This window comes from Sinohyriopsis cumingii, chromosome 1 (assembly GCF_028554795.1).
Source record: "Sinohyriopsis cumingii isolate HCF-2022 chromosome 1, ASM2855479v2, whole genome shotgun sequence".
Classification (NCBI taxonomy): domain Eukaryota; kingdom Metazoa; phylum Mollusca; class Bivalvia; order Unionida; family Unionidae; genus Sinohyriopsis; species Sinohyriopsis cumingii.
The window spans coordinates 48,107,405-48,124,650 of NC_142961.1; the positions used below are offsets into that span (position 1 = coordinate 48,107,405).

Sequence of the window (17,246 nt, forward strand, 5' to 3'; positions counted from 1 at the left end):
AATGATGTTATAAATCAGGAAATGTCCCCCTACGTTACAGCGTATTACAATAAAGTTTTTCCACCAAGGCAGACGTGCATACGGTACATAAATAATAATAATAATAATAATAAGAAGAAGAAGAAGAAGAAGAAGAAGAAGAAGGACTTAGTACATCACCTGATCGTTAGAAGCTCAAGAGTTTTACAATATTTGATAACACACAAAAACATATACAACGTCAAGGTTGTAAAAAGAAACACCATGAAATTACAAAACAAAAACATGCTGACAATAATTAAGGAAGTAAACAGTAGGTTTTTAAGCCTTTTCTTGTAACGGAAAGAAATTTTAAAAGAAATTTACTTAGTGTATATAAAGATTACGTTTTTCATTCATGGAGAATGCCCCTATCAAATTTGATCAAAATTACATTTTTAAAATAAAATCGAAGCTTTTAACGAAAGGCACATTCGAGTTTCAGCAATTTCGACGTACGATTGAAATATTTCATCTGTATGCATACCTTGTAAAATTATGTACAAAAACAGAAATGATTAATAAAACGACATAACTAAGAAAAATTACCAAAAGAGGAAATGGGTGAAAAGACAATAGATGATATAGAAAGAAAGAAAGGGCTGACAGAAATTGTGGCAGACGAAAACTAAACGCTCATTGAAAGAAACTAAAATGCCGGTTTTTAGGACGTATAATTGATTGTTTTAGCTCTCGAGATGAAGGTCTCTTTTATTCCTGGATTATTGTACACGAGACAGTAGATTTGCATTTACAAAACTATTTTTTATTGTGATATCCTTAACAGTAACGAATCAATGTAAGTCAATGTTGAGTTGTATGTATCTTGCAAATCTTTGGAAATAAATATTGCTTAAGTAAACAAAACATAATACTTAATAACTTTGCCAAAACTATCTGCAAAAATTAATGTAAATGTAGACGTCACAGAGTTCATAATCATAGTAATACAAATTTTTAAACAGTAAACTCTTGCAATTATGCGGTTCAAATTTTGTACCGGTATCGAGATCACCGACGTTATGCTTTTGTTTCGTTACTGTTGGTGTGAGACAGTGCCAGTACGCTTATGCTTTCTACTGAATCCCCCCAAATCATGTTTGTAATTGCAGTTGACAAAGTTTCTTAAATAAATTTGGTTTAAACGAAAAGTGTATAACTTAACTATGGTGAGTAGATTTTCTAAAAAATATGAATTTGAAAGCTAAAATGTATAATCAACAGTGCTCGTGAAATTATTTGACTCAATATTTATGTACTAAAGAACGATTTCAGAGAGCCAAAACACAAGTGCTGGGAGCGGATCCTCCGCGACGGTTTTAACGTAGCGTACGAGATTTATTTGTGCGTTAATATACATTTCCGGCAAGCTCAAAAGCGTAGATATTGTTCAGGTTCGTCTTCAGCATAACGAATGAAACATTTTGTGGCAGTTAACATACAGAGTTAATATGGGCGATAGATATAACATTCACAGTCAGCTTGAACATTTACAGTCTAAATATATCGGTAAGAAAGTAATTTTAGAATTACATGATGTAGCTTCTTCATTGTCTTGTAAATGAAATCTCATTGTGGAGTGCGTTATCGAGCGTTGGGATCACCTGGGCTCGTATCGTTGCTTACAGTGTACCTACAATATAATATACGTATGATTTGTATGTAAATTGTAAGCAACTAATCGAGCACCTGTGGATTTGATGAACTGTATATTCAAAACATGAATGCAGATTTATTCATATTTTTATAATAAGTGGTCGGCACTGTTGAAGCTGTTTAGTACCTTTACTGTAATATTTGGATTTAAGAAATATTTATGCAAATTCAGAATTTACCTTACCTTGCCAGAGATAACTTGAGGGTCACACAGACTAAACATGGCCAAGAGGATTTAAATGAGAAAGTTATACAAGTGGCATACTCCTGCAGTATTAATACTAATATTAGTACTCCTACTTATAGACCAACAAGTAGTACACTGCCTTTTTTCTTCTGACATTACTGGTGGCGGAGACCAATGATGCTTGACAATGTTTGTGATTATGTTTTGCGCCCAGATAGTGTCACACTTGTTGCAGCTCACCAGCAATTAATAAATTTATTTCAGGTGACCTTTGTATGTGGATCGTAAGTAAAATCTCTCTTCTTTTGATAGGTGGCATTAAACCCTTTAGAAACTCACATTTTTAGTATTAATCCTTGTCAGAACGGAACACCCGTTTATCCATTGGTTATTGACCTGAAATTTTAAATTGGTGATGCATGTGTGGGAAACAGCATCGGCTTAAGGGAAGAGTAACATCTAGAAACCATAGAGACAGCAAGGACTATATCACTAATAAGAGGCAGAGCTGATGACCCTGGTATATATTTTAGCTAATGTTAATGCTGGTATGAAAATCAGCATGAGAACAAAAATTGTTGATAAATGACACATTTTTCTCAGAGTCTTTAGTTTTGTAAGTTGTGATTATTTTCATAGAAACTATGTCCAAAACTGAAACGGAGCCCCATGCAAAAAATCACCGTGAGCCACACACAAAAAATGGGCAAAACTGGCCATGTAGCCATATAAGCTTGCCATAACTGGATATTGAATTTTGTATGTTTGAAAGTTTCTGCAGATTATAATCATTATGTAGGAAGCAAGTTTCAACATTTTGATTTGTGATTTTTATATTGCATTGAAACTTAAATAAAATTCAGTATGAAGTACAGTTCTCAAAGAATATTTGTTTGACAGATTTAAGTGCAATTGGTCATAAAAATAATAATTTGCCCAGATTCAAATTCTGCATGCCCCAAAGGGTCACACAGATTTGATATTGCTTATGAGAGTGAACCTCTGGTCACATTCTGCTGTAGAGTGGCTCAAAACATGATTTTCAACAGTTTCTCAAGTTTTGCACACTCACATATGGAATTCCTAGTAATTGTGGCATAAGCAACATGTATTAGGATATCTGACACTGTGCATATGTCTTCAGCTGTGTCATCAGGTTGATGTACTGTATCTGTATTTCATAGTGATCTGTTGGGAAGACTTGGAATAATTTTCCTTTCTGAACATGGCATAAAATGTCTAAATGCTGTTTGCAGTTTTCATTCCAGAAATGGAATAAATAGGTCCCATTGGCCTCTTCCAGGTTCAGTAGTGGGGTCATTTAGAGACAAGAGTCCTTAGAATGGATTGGATGCTCTTCTGACCAAAATGGACTTAGACAAATTGAAGATTTTTTACAGAAAAATCTAGATGTTCAAATTAGCTACAATGGCATCCAGATTGGATGCAGGATCAGCACTACTGGTATTTTCACTTCAAACTAACTAGACATCATTAGATGTTTTTTGGTGAAAACACAATGTGAATCTGACCATACATTTAGATATACATTTAGAAGTAGTATTTACAACATTCTGAGATGGCTGCTATGGTGGCCACACTAGATATCAGATCTGCATGATTTTCTACTGAAACGAACTATACAGCATGCCAAGACATCTGGTGAAAACCCCATGTTAAATGTTATTTTCCATTTAGGAGGAGTAGCAGTGACAAGGTTTCCAAGATGGTGACCATAATGGATATCGTACTGGCACCATTTTGATTTAGGCCCAAATAGACATCATAAAGGTGAAAACTTGTTGTTATGGATATCTGTTCAAGTGGAACAGCATTAATGAGATTTTTAAGATGGCCACTGTATGTATGCATGTATGAGTGAGATTTGGATTTTTAACATAGCTTTAACTTAAGCCATTGTTAGCTATCATTTTTATTTAGGACCAACTAGACTATGAGATGAATGTGAAGATTCTTGGCAAACTTTGAAGAGTAGCACAGATAAAAAAAAATCAGATGTACACATGCCCGGCTCCTTCTGAATCCAGCTCAGGCTCCTCTAGTACTACAATTGAGTTAACAGGCCATTCCAAAAACAAGTGTTATCTAATTTATCTGAAAGAGACCTTGAGCCCACAGACAAAAATGCTGCATTTTGATTTTGAAGTTCTTGAAAGACTGGTAAATTATTTATACTCTGTTCCTATCTTACGAAGGTTGTCAGCTTAATTGTATAAGAAGCTGTAAACTTTGTGTGTACAAAGTGAAGTATGTGACTTATGAACAAGGAACAGTGCTATTTCGATTCCTTTTCACTGGTTAGCTATAAAAACCACTCACTTGTACATCATGAATAATAATTTGTCGTTTACTCGCACTGACTTGGTAATGCATTGCTGGTTATATATATCTAGCAATACCTGTGTGATTGTTTGACAGTTACGATATGGTGTTAGCAAGTTATAACCTCCAGCATCTGAACTATGACCAATTGAGCTATTAAAAAAATGCAGATATCTTGACTGGTTTCTCATTTATTAAGTAAATTTGATCATATATCATTATCACAGATACTTGTTTTTCTTTGATTTATTACTTTTTACAATACATATTCACTGTTGCAAGCATTATATCCTTTGAATCAATTATAGTTATTGAGTCTGGAAGTCTACAGTTTTCATTTATTTATTTATGTGCTAAGATTAACCATGTCTTCTGTTCAGGACATGACTGTGTTAGTGAACAAGTAAATTGTAGCAAATTGTGTTTTAGTCTGGCTAAACAATGATTTTAAAAGCCCCAATGCCACTGTTTATCATAAATTCACCATTCTTCCAATCTAAAGTTTTGGTAGGAAAGATATGATTCTTTAAAAAAGTTATTTGACATAAACTGTTCTTTGAAATAATCAAGATGTTAGGTTTAAATGATGTTCGGATACACAGTTTATAATCAGGAGGTGCCACCCCTTAATTCAGTAAATGAGGTCACTCGTAATTCCGATCTCTTTCCAGAGTGCTCCAAAAGTAGTGATGTGATACAGTCAACAAATTCTGTTAGTGACTAATCTAATAACAACAACATTGCACACACATTTAATCGAGAGCAAATAAAGGGAGGCATGCCCACTTTCTTAAGAGGATCCAAGAAGAAAAATTATGCATTAGATGAAAATAACACTCGGGTGAGTATTGGTTGATCAGCTGGGTCTCAGGAATATCCATTGAAGTGCAAGCCTGGACTGAATGCAGTCTAACATAGTATGATGTTAGCTTCTTATGTTTACATTAGTGTCATCATCAAAACTCAGGGATCGTCCTGGGCTTCGCCAATGTCGCAAATTGCGATTTTTTTTCCTTATTGGCGACAAAAATATCCCATCTGGCGATTTTTTTGGCGACATACTTTTTGGTTATTTAATTTGTACATACAATCGTGGATTTGGACTGGATAAATTAAAAGGCAGAACGAAAGGAAGTCACAAACTTGACTAAGCAATGCATTGGTATCAATCTGTTACACAAACGATCCTTTGTTCTTATTGACAACCCCATCTTTACAGTGCATTGTTACATCATAATCTGCTTATGCTGACATCTGGGCTGAGTACTGTATGCTGCGATACAGTCAATCATGCTACCGCACTATACCTACAACTGACCGACTTCTGAAGACGCGAATAGAACAGACACAATTAATTGTATGGCTAATCCTTCTGTTTTTTTTTATACATATACCAATACAATAGTTTTGCTGAACCTTCATAGAAAACTGATAAGCTTTGAAGTACCGACAACTGTGTATAAATACAAAGCAAATGGAAACAATCTAAATCACAATTACATCTGTCGCCAGTGCAGCATTTTACTCATTGATCTTTTCCTTTTGCCATCAGTCCTGTGTTACGGCTGCAGAGACTTAAACTCGGCAACAAGAAATAGCAAAAAAAAAAACAGTTTTGCATAATTAATAATAATTATTTATTTCTCAAAATACAGGAGTGAAAGAATCCCTAAGTTGGGTGTGAATTTATGCTTATATATACGGTCCAATATTGCCAGGTGTTGACTCGTGTAAGTTTCATTCGTGGGAATGGAGATCCTATTTTTCTTGTCGAGAAAATTTATACAGCATTCAGTGATCATTCTTGGGATTTAGGAAGCAATTCGCTACAAGCTTTGTGAAGCTAGCCCGGGGGGGGGGGGGGGGGGCTGCTGAGAGACTACTGGTGTCACCTGTCAGCACTGTAGACTGTGAATGTGGATTCAGTAAGATGAACTTCATAAAGCTGACATCAGAAATAAGCTCTGCATCTCATCTCTCGAGAATTTAATGAGAATCAGCATGTACAGATGTGAAAAATTAGACTTTGAAACTGCATTCAACAAGTGGGCAGCCCTAAAATCGCGACGGATCTTCATGTAACACTTTGTAACATTTTGTTAATGCTTCTTGTAATTAAAGTATTAACTAATCCATCTTTTGTAATTTTCATTGCCTGTTACATTAATAGACTAAATTAACACTTGGAAAAATGTACACTACTGTTTTTGGCGACACTTTTTGAAAATTGGCGACAAAATATTCAGGTTGGCGATTTTTTTGGCGACAGCTTTTTAAAAGCCAGGACCATCCCTGAAAACATTAACTTGTGCTGCAGCTATCGACTGAAACTGGTTCACCCATGGATGTTGCTGATCAACATTGGATTAACTCATTCACGTGAGAAATGGCGGGGTTTCTCAGTTTGAGGGAGAAATTACATTGCTCATAATGTGATGAAACATCAGTATTATCTGTTTTTAATGAAATCCAATGGTGTTTAGGACCAGTATCTTCTAAGATTCGTCATTATTCAGATAATTTGGGATATACAACTTTTTGCACCTAATGGCAGTTGCATCTAATGGCAGCATTGGGGATTTATACTATACAGCTGCAGTGAAAGTGAACATTTATTGCAAATAATTAATAAATCCTATGACCCAAGTGCCTCTGTGAGCCTTTTGTAGATATACTGATACTTTAATCCCTTGTGCTCACATAGCTATTTTCCTCTTAAATTGATTTTGGACATTTGAGTTGGAAGTATTTTTTCAATCAGTGGTCATCAGTTGTTCTCTGGATTGGTGCCTAAGCTAATCCAAAAAAGTATAACATTTCTGTCTGATTATAATGTGCATCTTTGGAAATTGATGCACTCATTTGACTTATATTGAGATATGCTCAATTCGGTGGGCCTAAAACCAAATGTAAAGATATTTTATTTCTTAGATCGTTTTATATGCCCAGGGGTTTTTATAGAAGGAACTTTATTGTGCCAAATAATTAAAAAAAAGGCCATTGGCATTGAAAAATAAAGGTCATTGGTACAAGGACACACCCTGTGTTCCCTTAGATAAACCATGTACTTGATTAAAGTTGAAAACAAGTAAAGTCGAAAAGCTGTATGTCTTTTTTTTTTCAATCAGTAAAAAGAACAGCATCAGCTTTTGTAATTGACTCGTGTCACAAAACCCCAGGTCAGTGAGGGCTTCACAGTTACAAAAATTACTCCATGTGTCACTAGAATATTATATAGCTTTGAATCTTTGAACTGAGTGAATTACAAATACAGTTTATCACTGTTTCTGTATGGTCGAAAACATTGCCTTGGACACTTATGTAATTTGTAAAAACTTATGTGTACTACTTTTCCATTTTAATAACCAGGTGATCCAGTTCAATTGTTACTACAATGCTAGGTAGTGAGAAGAAAGTTTAACAACTTTATTTGTTTTTGCAGGTACAGGGCATGCAGACACAAACAAATGGGAATGGATGACAAATCAACATCGGGATAGCTTTGCATCATACATTGGACATTTTGACATGTTGAATTACTTTGCTGTAGCAGAAAATGAGGCCAAGGCTCGAGTTCGATTTAACTTGTTGGAGAGGATGCTACAGCCATGTGGACCCCCTCCTGAAAGACCTGAGGACTAATTTAATGTGCTTCCTTCTGAGAAACCTGAAGATCAGTTTGAATTAATATGAGGACTTTCATACGTAACATCGATTTGTGTCATTAATTCTAAACATCCACAATAAAATGTTTAAACCTGCAGATTCTTCATGTAAGGAGAAAGATTTTAGATTGAAACATTTAATAGCCATTATTTAATCACAACATCCAGTAATTAGTCATAAAATTCATTCATTGTAAAAATTGAAGATAGGAAATACATTAAAAACATCAGTGTTGATGTATGTCTTAGTGAGCAGTCTCATGCATTAAAAAAGGTTATGGCAAGGGGAATAATGATCCTGAATCTAATTAGGTCCAACACCGACATCATGTGTAACCCATTTCTATTATATTTCTCCCAATATGACTATATGTTATAACAAAGAAGACATAATGCAAGGCTTTACTTGCTTGAATATTACATGCTGTGTTGTGTTTATTTTAAATTCTTTTGAGAAGGGCCCTTTTAGAGGAATAGAATTTGAGAAATATTGTTTATAAATTGTGAATTATGCATTTAATTGATACTGTCAAAAATAATGAATATGTTGAAGACTAAAAACCAGTTACATTGTGTAAAATTGGGGCAGTGAAAAATCGAAATGTTCATAATTAGCATAAATGGAGGAATAATGACCAAATAATATAGCCATGCAGATGTGTATCAACAATAATCAGGTGATTTCCCCCTGAATTTCTTTATAGCATCAGTCTAAGCACCTGGTAGCATCACAAAATGTTTTCTAATTCATGTTACCATAATGGAGGGATGGAAAAATACTGTAAATAAAATATGATAGAAAGTGTAGATAGTATTTTTTATTTCCATGATTTAAATGTTCCCATGATGCAGCACTTGATTGTCTTTCAGTTTAAATATCTTTCTTTTCTTCACTACCCAATATCTCTTTACTGTCACATGAAAGCCCTTAAAGGGACAGTCCAAGAGATTCTTCCAGAACTGAAATTTAGCAGCATTCCCAAATCAGAGCATTAAAAACAAATGGCCTTTACTATTCTGGCTTTGGGAGAGAAAATAATGACTGCAGATGTTTAAAATGTTAAAACTTTTTTATTTGCTTCATCATCACTTTTGCAAAATGATAGGTACTGAAGTCAAAACTTAGCAAGTGTCCATGGTGGAAGCCCGTTTCATACATTTATATAATGATTAATTTTATAAGTAGTGGACTTGGGTATGTCCACCATGCCAGTGATTGAACTATACAAACTTAATATTTCAATCATCTTTTTAAGGATCATTTCATAGATGTGAGAGGTATTACTGGTTTACATTGCTATATATTTCCAGTGGCATGTACCATGGTACTTTGGTAGTTTCTGTTAGCAAGGAATGTACAGAAATTCCAAGTAATCTTGTTACAAATTGAAGGATATTTAAATTTATAATCTTTCAAATCTTTGCTAATGTGGGTATGTGAGAAAGCTTGCCTGTAGCTTACTTTGGGTCAATTGTTTTTCCCAGGTTTTGGGGGGCTCCTCCACTAGTTATACTGACTGCCATGTATAGCCTATCTAGTGCTGAAAAATGAAGTTAAACCCCATAACAACAAACATTTTAATCACCTGTTTTGGTATATTTCACATATGCCAACATGTTAGCCAAAATAAATATTTGTGAATAATATTTAGGCCAAATTACACTTTATGAACAAATTTCAGGTTTTAAAAAACTGCCTTTTTGGCTATTTACTAGCATATACTAACATGCTGAGTACACATATTCCTTGATTTTCAGGAGAGCAGTTTGTTTACTGCTTTCATTTTACATAATTTCTAAAATCCACTAAATATCTCGTTTGCTGAGTACATATGTTTTATATTTACTGGCCCTCTAAAAAATATCTGTCCCCAGTGTTCCCTGTCTATTATGTCAATAGTGTAGCTAGTAGGCTTCAGTGTCAACACGCATTTTTATCAACATGTTGTCTAATGTCAGCAGTGTCTTTCACGGGTCGTCAGTTATAGTATAAGCCTAATCATCCCACTCTAGCTAGTTTTTAGATTACACCTTCTTAAAAATTAACATACACGTAACAAGTTCATCTACTGTTAAGGTACTGACCATTTAATTTTTGGAGGGTGTCTGAGATTCTTTTTGGAGCCAAGACATTTTCTTGTCTTTTATCTCAAGATAACAAATATTCCCAGTTAATATAATTGATATAGTGTTATTTTCTGTAGATAGGTGCAAGACATTATTCCATTTATTGACAGATATCAGCCATAATTTTTCTTATTGCTGCTCCTCCAGGAAAAAAAGCATAATTACAGTTTCACCAGAATACTTATGTCTAATTGGTAGTAAAATGTTGAAAATGAAAAGGTGCCACTCATGCATCCAATATGGTTGCCCTCTCGAAGATCTTATATCTACCCCTGAATGAATGGTTGTACATGTTTCAACATTGGGTTTTTTTCTAAAAGACTTTTCATGATGCCTAGTTGGTCCTAAATGGAACTGGTTCAAACATTCAATATGGCCACCACAGATGGATGGTTTTATCAACATGGGAACAATTTTCACCAATGGACTTCGTATGATACTAAGTTAGTCCTAAATGAAAATGGTGCCAATCATAAATCCAATATGTCCAAAACAGTAATTTGAAAATCTTGTTGCTGAAGAATATCAAAGATTGTTTCAACTCTCAGCAGTTAAAAGAAAGAAATGGTCTTGTCTTGAATTCCTGGAAATTCATTGCACAGTCAAGCATTAGTCCATTGAAGTGTGTTGTATTAATGGGAATGCATATCATCAAATTCCACAATTCTAACATGACTAGTGCCAGAGAAATGAACTTCAAACAAAATTGAATGAAAGTCAATAAAACTTTTGCAGTAAGAATGTACAACTTGTCAAGATGCATTCCTTCATGAAGTTTCATAATTCTAGTACAGATAGTATGTACATAGCTTGCAAAAAACATAGTGAACTAAACCCCACAACTTTACCCAAGTCATTAAATTGAGAAATGTAGGTAACAGTGTCCTTTTTATTAAATGAGTAAGAGAGGTACTTAATCGTCAAGTTTCACAATATTTAATCACAGCTGTTCCATTTAAACATACAAAAACATACATGGTGTCTAGGGAAGGCATGTATGCCAGGGTACTTTGATAGCACAGAGTTCATATTAAAATGATAAGAAAATTCTGAATTGCACGTATGGGTAAGTACCCCACATTAAAAGTGCATTCCCTGGTTCCCAGGTAGGTTTTGCTGGAACAGCTCTCATTAAGTTTCACAAAATGAGCCAAGAACATAAAATAAAATTTAACCAAAGGTAGTAAAGTGTATAACAAAGTGGGCCATAGTGATCTGTATTAATATAAAGGTGCAGTACTCCTCAAGCTGCATCCCCTCGACAAGTTCCACAACTGTAGGTATAATTGTATGTACATGCAAAAACCATACGATTATGAACTAATTACAGATACACAGGTTAAGCCAATAAAAAGTCACTGAACATTCCTTTGAAGAATGTGTTACTAAAAGAGATGCAAACAGTCATCACATCTGATTACTCTAGCAGCAGTTCCTGTAAAATGAGCTAAACCCCCATATTGGAGTCATTTATTTTTTGTGATGATGGTGTAGTACTTCTAGCTACATTCCCTATCCCAGTTTTGTGGCTCTGGGTGCAATAGTATGCATACAGGATACAATAGACCTGTGGTATTAATCTAAAATGAAATCTAACCAATAATGTACAGTTAATTTTTACTAAAGCATGCTTTGCTATGCCACAAATTCGGATATGCCATGATCATGGTGCGTCTCCTATAATTTACAATAACTTTATCTATTTCTTAAGTACCACAAAACATTAGTGGCAAAGTAAACAGACGTTTGATTTAATAATTAGGTAAGATGTGTTATATTCTTTAAGAAGTAATATCTTATTTTTTTAAAGAAGCTTTCTCCTTAAGAAGCTTATAATTTTAATTCTTAATTATTGTCTATCAACAATGACACAACTCTTCTTTGTGTTTGTCTTCAATGTTTCTTGTGAATGAATGTTCAATCCATGGTTAACCATAGCCCACAAAATTTTTGCTCAGTCATCTGGCATACTCAGTCAAGCACTAAACAATGCGGAGGTCTTCAGTGTTTTGCATCAGAAATTATAAATCAATTAAAGCAGCAGAGAGGGCGAACAGACCTTTTGCTGAAATGTTATTTTGAAAACTAAGACCTCATAAGAAAAAAATAATAAAATGTCAACCGAAGCCTCTAACTTTACAGAGAGTTTCTCTAATTGGGTTAGTTTATTTTGTTACTTTATTGTTGTTGTTAGTGTTTTTTTAAAAGTATGCGCTGTTTCATTTACACACCGGATGTTTCATTGAGGTCGCGTCCTCTCTGCTGCTATAATTAGATCAACCAAATATTTTATCAAGACCTACACGATATCTTGTTCTAGGATCGTGTAAATTTATTGTTATAAATCTGTGTGGATCAGATTGTGCTTTTGAAAAGAAGTTTTTGAACTTAATCATGTCCATATCCCCACTACACCAAGTCTGCTGAATATTTCGCAGAATATGTGTATCAACTCCATTAAACACAACTAAAATAGTAGTTATTTCTGATCACCTTAGGTATTTGTGTATATCTCTGAATAACAAAAATCACATCAGTATTTTTATGTCCACCTCTAGAAAATATCCGAGCTGGATTTGTTTGTTTATCCAGCATTACGTCGTCTTATACTACAAGATTATTAATAAATTCATCTACGGACGATGCTTCATCAATATCAGTTTTAAAATTAATACTGTCATCACTATCTTTATTTAACAATCTTGTGTTTTTATTAAAATCTATAAGTACGGTACGTCTTAGCATCTCTGATGGTGCAACTAAATATAACTTGTCCCACTTGAGCCATCTCATTATAAGATTAAGCAGTAATTGTGTTTTACCTGATCCTAATGGATCTATTATAATCATTCTGATAGAATTCGGTAATGCTGAAATGTGTTTTACTGGCTCTTGTTTTCGTGTCGCTGAGAAATCAATGACATCCATGTTGTAGAAATATTATACATATAGATGAATCTATATTGCTTATGTTGTAGAGTTAAAACTCCAACCACTGATTTAGCCACGGTTACAGAAAAAAAAAGAGGAAAAATAGCATATGGTGGAAAACGTGCAATAGGTAACAATTTTTTTCTTAGTTTTTACCTAAAATTCAACATAAGGATGTGGTGATATTGCTACATTAATGTCAGAATTTACAGGAACTCCTTGGGCCAAATACCCAGGAGAAAAACCTCTTCCAGGATATAATTATTGCGGTTCTGGAACTCTATATTCGACTTGATAACCAAAATCAACCAAGACCATGCGAATAACCAATAAATAAAATTGATAAAGCATGTCATATTCATGATGTTGCATATAAAAGCAATGATTTACAAAAAAGACATATTGCAGCTGTGGATTTAATTCATGCATTAAAATCCATAAAAGATTTATCTTTTCAAGAAAAATTAGCTAGATTGGTAATAAAATCTGCAATGAAATGTAAAGTATTGTTCGGAGCCGGTAATTAATCAGCCGATTATTGGAATAATGGAATCTATTTATTATAGCCCAAGAGGTTATTGGAAAGGTAGAGCAGCAAGTAGTAAACTTGCTGATGCAGCAAATGTGACACGTTTGGCTGCTGAAAAATGGTTAGCACAACAGGCAATATGGCAAATTTTGCTACCACCACCTAAAAAAATTCAACACACATTTTGATGTCAGCACTCCTAATGAAGTTCATCAAGCAGTTTTTTATTATTTGTACCACACAATACTATACAAATTGGTAGGTGTCAATTAACATACAAATACGCAGTGACTGATGTTGCAAGTAGGTATAAGGAAGCAAAGCCACTATCAACTAAAACAGCTGCTGAAGTTGTATCAGCTTTTGAACGAATTTATCAATGAGGACCCTTGCGATGGCCACAACAATTACAGGTTGTTGATCCTGGCAAAGAATTTCTTGGTGTAGTATCATCTCTGATGAAAAAATATGTTAAAATCAGACAAAAACATACCACAATTCATCGTGATCGGGCAATTTTGAACAGTTTAATCGAACATTTGCTGAGCAGTTATTTGGACGTCAATGTGCAAAGGAAATAATTCAGAAAGATACGAGATCTCATGAATGGGTTGCAAGATTATCAAGTGTGATAGCTGCATTAAATAATGAAATTACTCGTTCAACTTTTATGAAACCCATTAATGTGATTAAAAACAACACATACCAATACAACAACATGACTTTTCAAAACAACCAGTATTAGATAATGTTAATGTAAGATATTTATATGAACCCGGTGAACTTGAAGGTGGCAAAAAAAAAAGAGACTGATCCTATTTGGAGTGTAACGACACATAAAATATCTTGCATGGGTAGACCAGCAATCTACAGACTAGATTCAACTGCTCCTCAACGTGGATTTGTATGTGAACAATTACAAGTAATTCCTGAGGACACACAATTACCACTGCATTCTCTTTTGTAAACTAGTACCTCAATGTTGATTACATTCAAGACATGTCAGTATCACATTTTCACGTGTATGACCAAAACTACTATTAATTCTGTCTATGGTAAATTGTCTTGGATTATTATTTGAATACTGCCACAACATTACTGTGTTACAGCTTGCACAATGATTATTTTGCTGTTGTTTTAATGTCATGATAAATTCAGAGTCAAGATCAGTTGTGCTTATTTTTTTGTCACATTGTTTATAGCTAACTAATTTGTTTCTTACTATATCATGGTTTTACCAGCAGTTTGATTCTTTTTTTCTATGAAGTCTATAATAACCCTCCACAGCTGAGATATTTTTCTAACTCTAGACACTGCGAGATAAACTAAATTCGACCATTCGATGTGATCATCGACGATCCAAACATTTGTATCAGAGATGGTTAATCCTTGTGATGAATGAATCGTCCTTACGTATCCTAGTGTCTACTGAGTTTTGTCACTAGTTAACGTGCTCTCAACAACACTGACAGGAACTAAAACAATATAATTTAATACAAGATTGTGTTTCCGTGACGATCCTGGCATATCAACGTCGATATTCTATCGTTGCATATCTGCTGGTCGATAACATAATGGTACGGGTAGATTTGGATTTTTTTCTTTATGTAACATAAATAATTGTCGATGAAGTGTATCACGAACTATCTTTCTACTTGCAACTATCAAATCATTTGGTCTTCCAAAAATTCCAAAATTTATTAATAGGAGTTTCTGAAATTATTTCACGCATTATTTCACATTAATCTTTATTCTGTTATATTCTGATTAATTTCTTAAACTCTCTTAATTTTGAATAAAGCGCTCTATGATCATCAGTTATTTCTTCATTATAATCTACAAAATTCCTCAGCCATTTGTGTGGAGACAATCCAGCAAAAGGTTGCGGTTGACCATGATCACCGCACATTATTACAGAAGTATTTTTTTTGTCAATAACCAATCAAGAAATGTTTTTAATGTTTCTAACGACACTGTACGTATTCCATCCCAAACGATAATCTTTGGAATGAATTTTTGGATCATGAGTCCATTTATCTCCTTTCCATCAAAAGAATTTAGGATAAGTACTTGATTTAATATTTCTTTCTCTCATTTCTCTTGCGAGTCTGTGTGTAGGGGTTAAAATGACCAAATCAAAATTCCGAAATAGTTCAATCACACGAGTTGTTTTATCGGAACCTTCAGGCCCACTGAGATTAAATGTTTTATGACTAGCTACATGATCATACACTGACGGTGCAGATGACATTTTTGATATTTAATTATTTTTGTAAAAAATATATTTGATTTCAACGTTGGCGGATTCAGAATAATCAAGTATATTTTCTTGTTTTATTCTCCATTCACCCCATGATGCATAAGTGCCGATATTCAATTTTTCCAACAATCCTGAATATGTTTTATTAATATAGAACGAATCCATAGCGACTCTGACAGCAAACTTAGAAACTATTTATCATCGATAATAAATTTATCGAAACGTATGCGAGCATTGAAGATCTTAAATTAGTAAACTGCGGTGACTCACTATCAATATAACCCACAATTGTACCTAATTTAGTTCCGTCCGATAAGTTAGCATTACTTCGACTGATAAATGTATTATTTTCGTTGAATCAGCCATTATAAAATCTAACTCAGCATTGTCTATAATCAATCTTGTACAATGTCGTTTATGATCATATGATCCTCCCTGGGTAAATTTACCGATTATTTTTCTGCCGAGATCTTTTGCGATTTTATTCTCAAAATAGGATTTTCATGATCTGAATATTTCTTTTGTTGTGGTAACCAAACTTCTTTCTGCGGACGATATGATATAATTGCTCCACTTACTGTCAGAAATATCAATATTTTTTGCATCAAGCATATCCTGTAATAATACTGTTGGTACCCAGATTTTTTTATAAAAAATGTTTGCCAAACCAGACATAACAAATCGGATGAAGATTTTCGGCAAACTTTTAAGACTCGATACAAGCGAATCCAGTCATGTCAAAATCTGGTAATGGTCCGTTTATCGATGCTCTGGTAATCTCGTGTATGGGATGACCAAATCGCTCAAAATACTTAGAACACTCTCTCATGACAAGAAAACTTCCAGGATAACATGCAGCCATATCAACCGAGATAACATCTTTATGATCGTATTTACTATTCCATAATCCACCGTGTCCGTATTTGAAACAACTCGATATTATATCATTGAAAAAATCAAACCGAGTTGGTTTCCATGAATTTTTATCTCGGAACTGTAAAACAATTACTCAGTAATTGTTCAGTATCATCGGGTTTTTTTAACGCAAAATTTATCATATCTTCATGGAGAGATTCTGTCTGATATATATAATGCCATTAGGTCGTACAAACTGATCATAGTTTCCATCATCAGAATTTTGAAATAACCATACTAATATAGGATCGTTTTTACTTATTTCGTTAATAAAATCGAATATATCATCGTTATAGAATTTAACAGTTCGATTTCGTGGAAATATTGTTACTGCATTAGTCCACGCGTGCGCATTATGATCAATAATTTCGATCGAAGCTCCCTTTGATTTATATTTTGATTCGTACAAAATCTCTCTAGTTATCGTTTTTATTATTATTGGGAATTTTATTCTATTTCTCCCCACTCGTTTCTTATTTTATGTCATTTATCCGTTAGACCGTTTCCATGAGTCGAAACGGTAAAATGTTCCGTTACTCGTTCGGGTACATAATTTGGCCTTGAAAATTTCATTGGTTTTAAATTATTAATACTGGATTCATCATTTATCGGATA

At 34.0% G+C, this 17,246-nt stretch overlaps 1 protein-coding gene across 1 annotated transcript; it reads left to right on the forward strand.

The window, feature by feature from the left end:
* The first annotated feature begins 1,371 nt into the window (after nt 1–1,371).
* LOC149806817 (splicing factor 3B subunit 5) lies at nt 1,372–8,676 on the forward strand. The gene is made up of 2 exons (XM_089958110.1): nt 1,372–1,527; nt 7,647–8,676. Exons 1-2 carry the CDS (start codon nt 1,470–1,472, stop codon nt 7,844–7,846), a joined length of 258 nt encoding a protein of 85 aa, XP_089814236.1. The 5' UTR covers nt 1,372–1,469; the 3' UTR covers nt 7,847–8,676.
* Nucleotides 8,677–17,246: the final 8,570 nt, after the last annotated feature.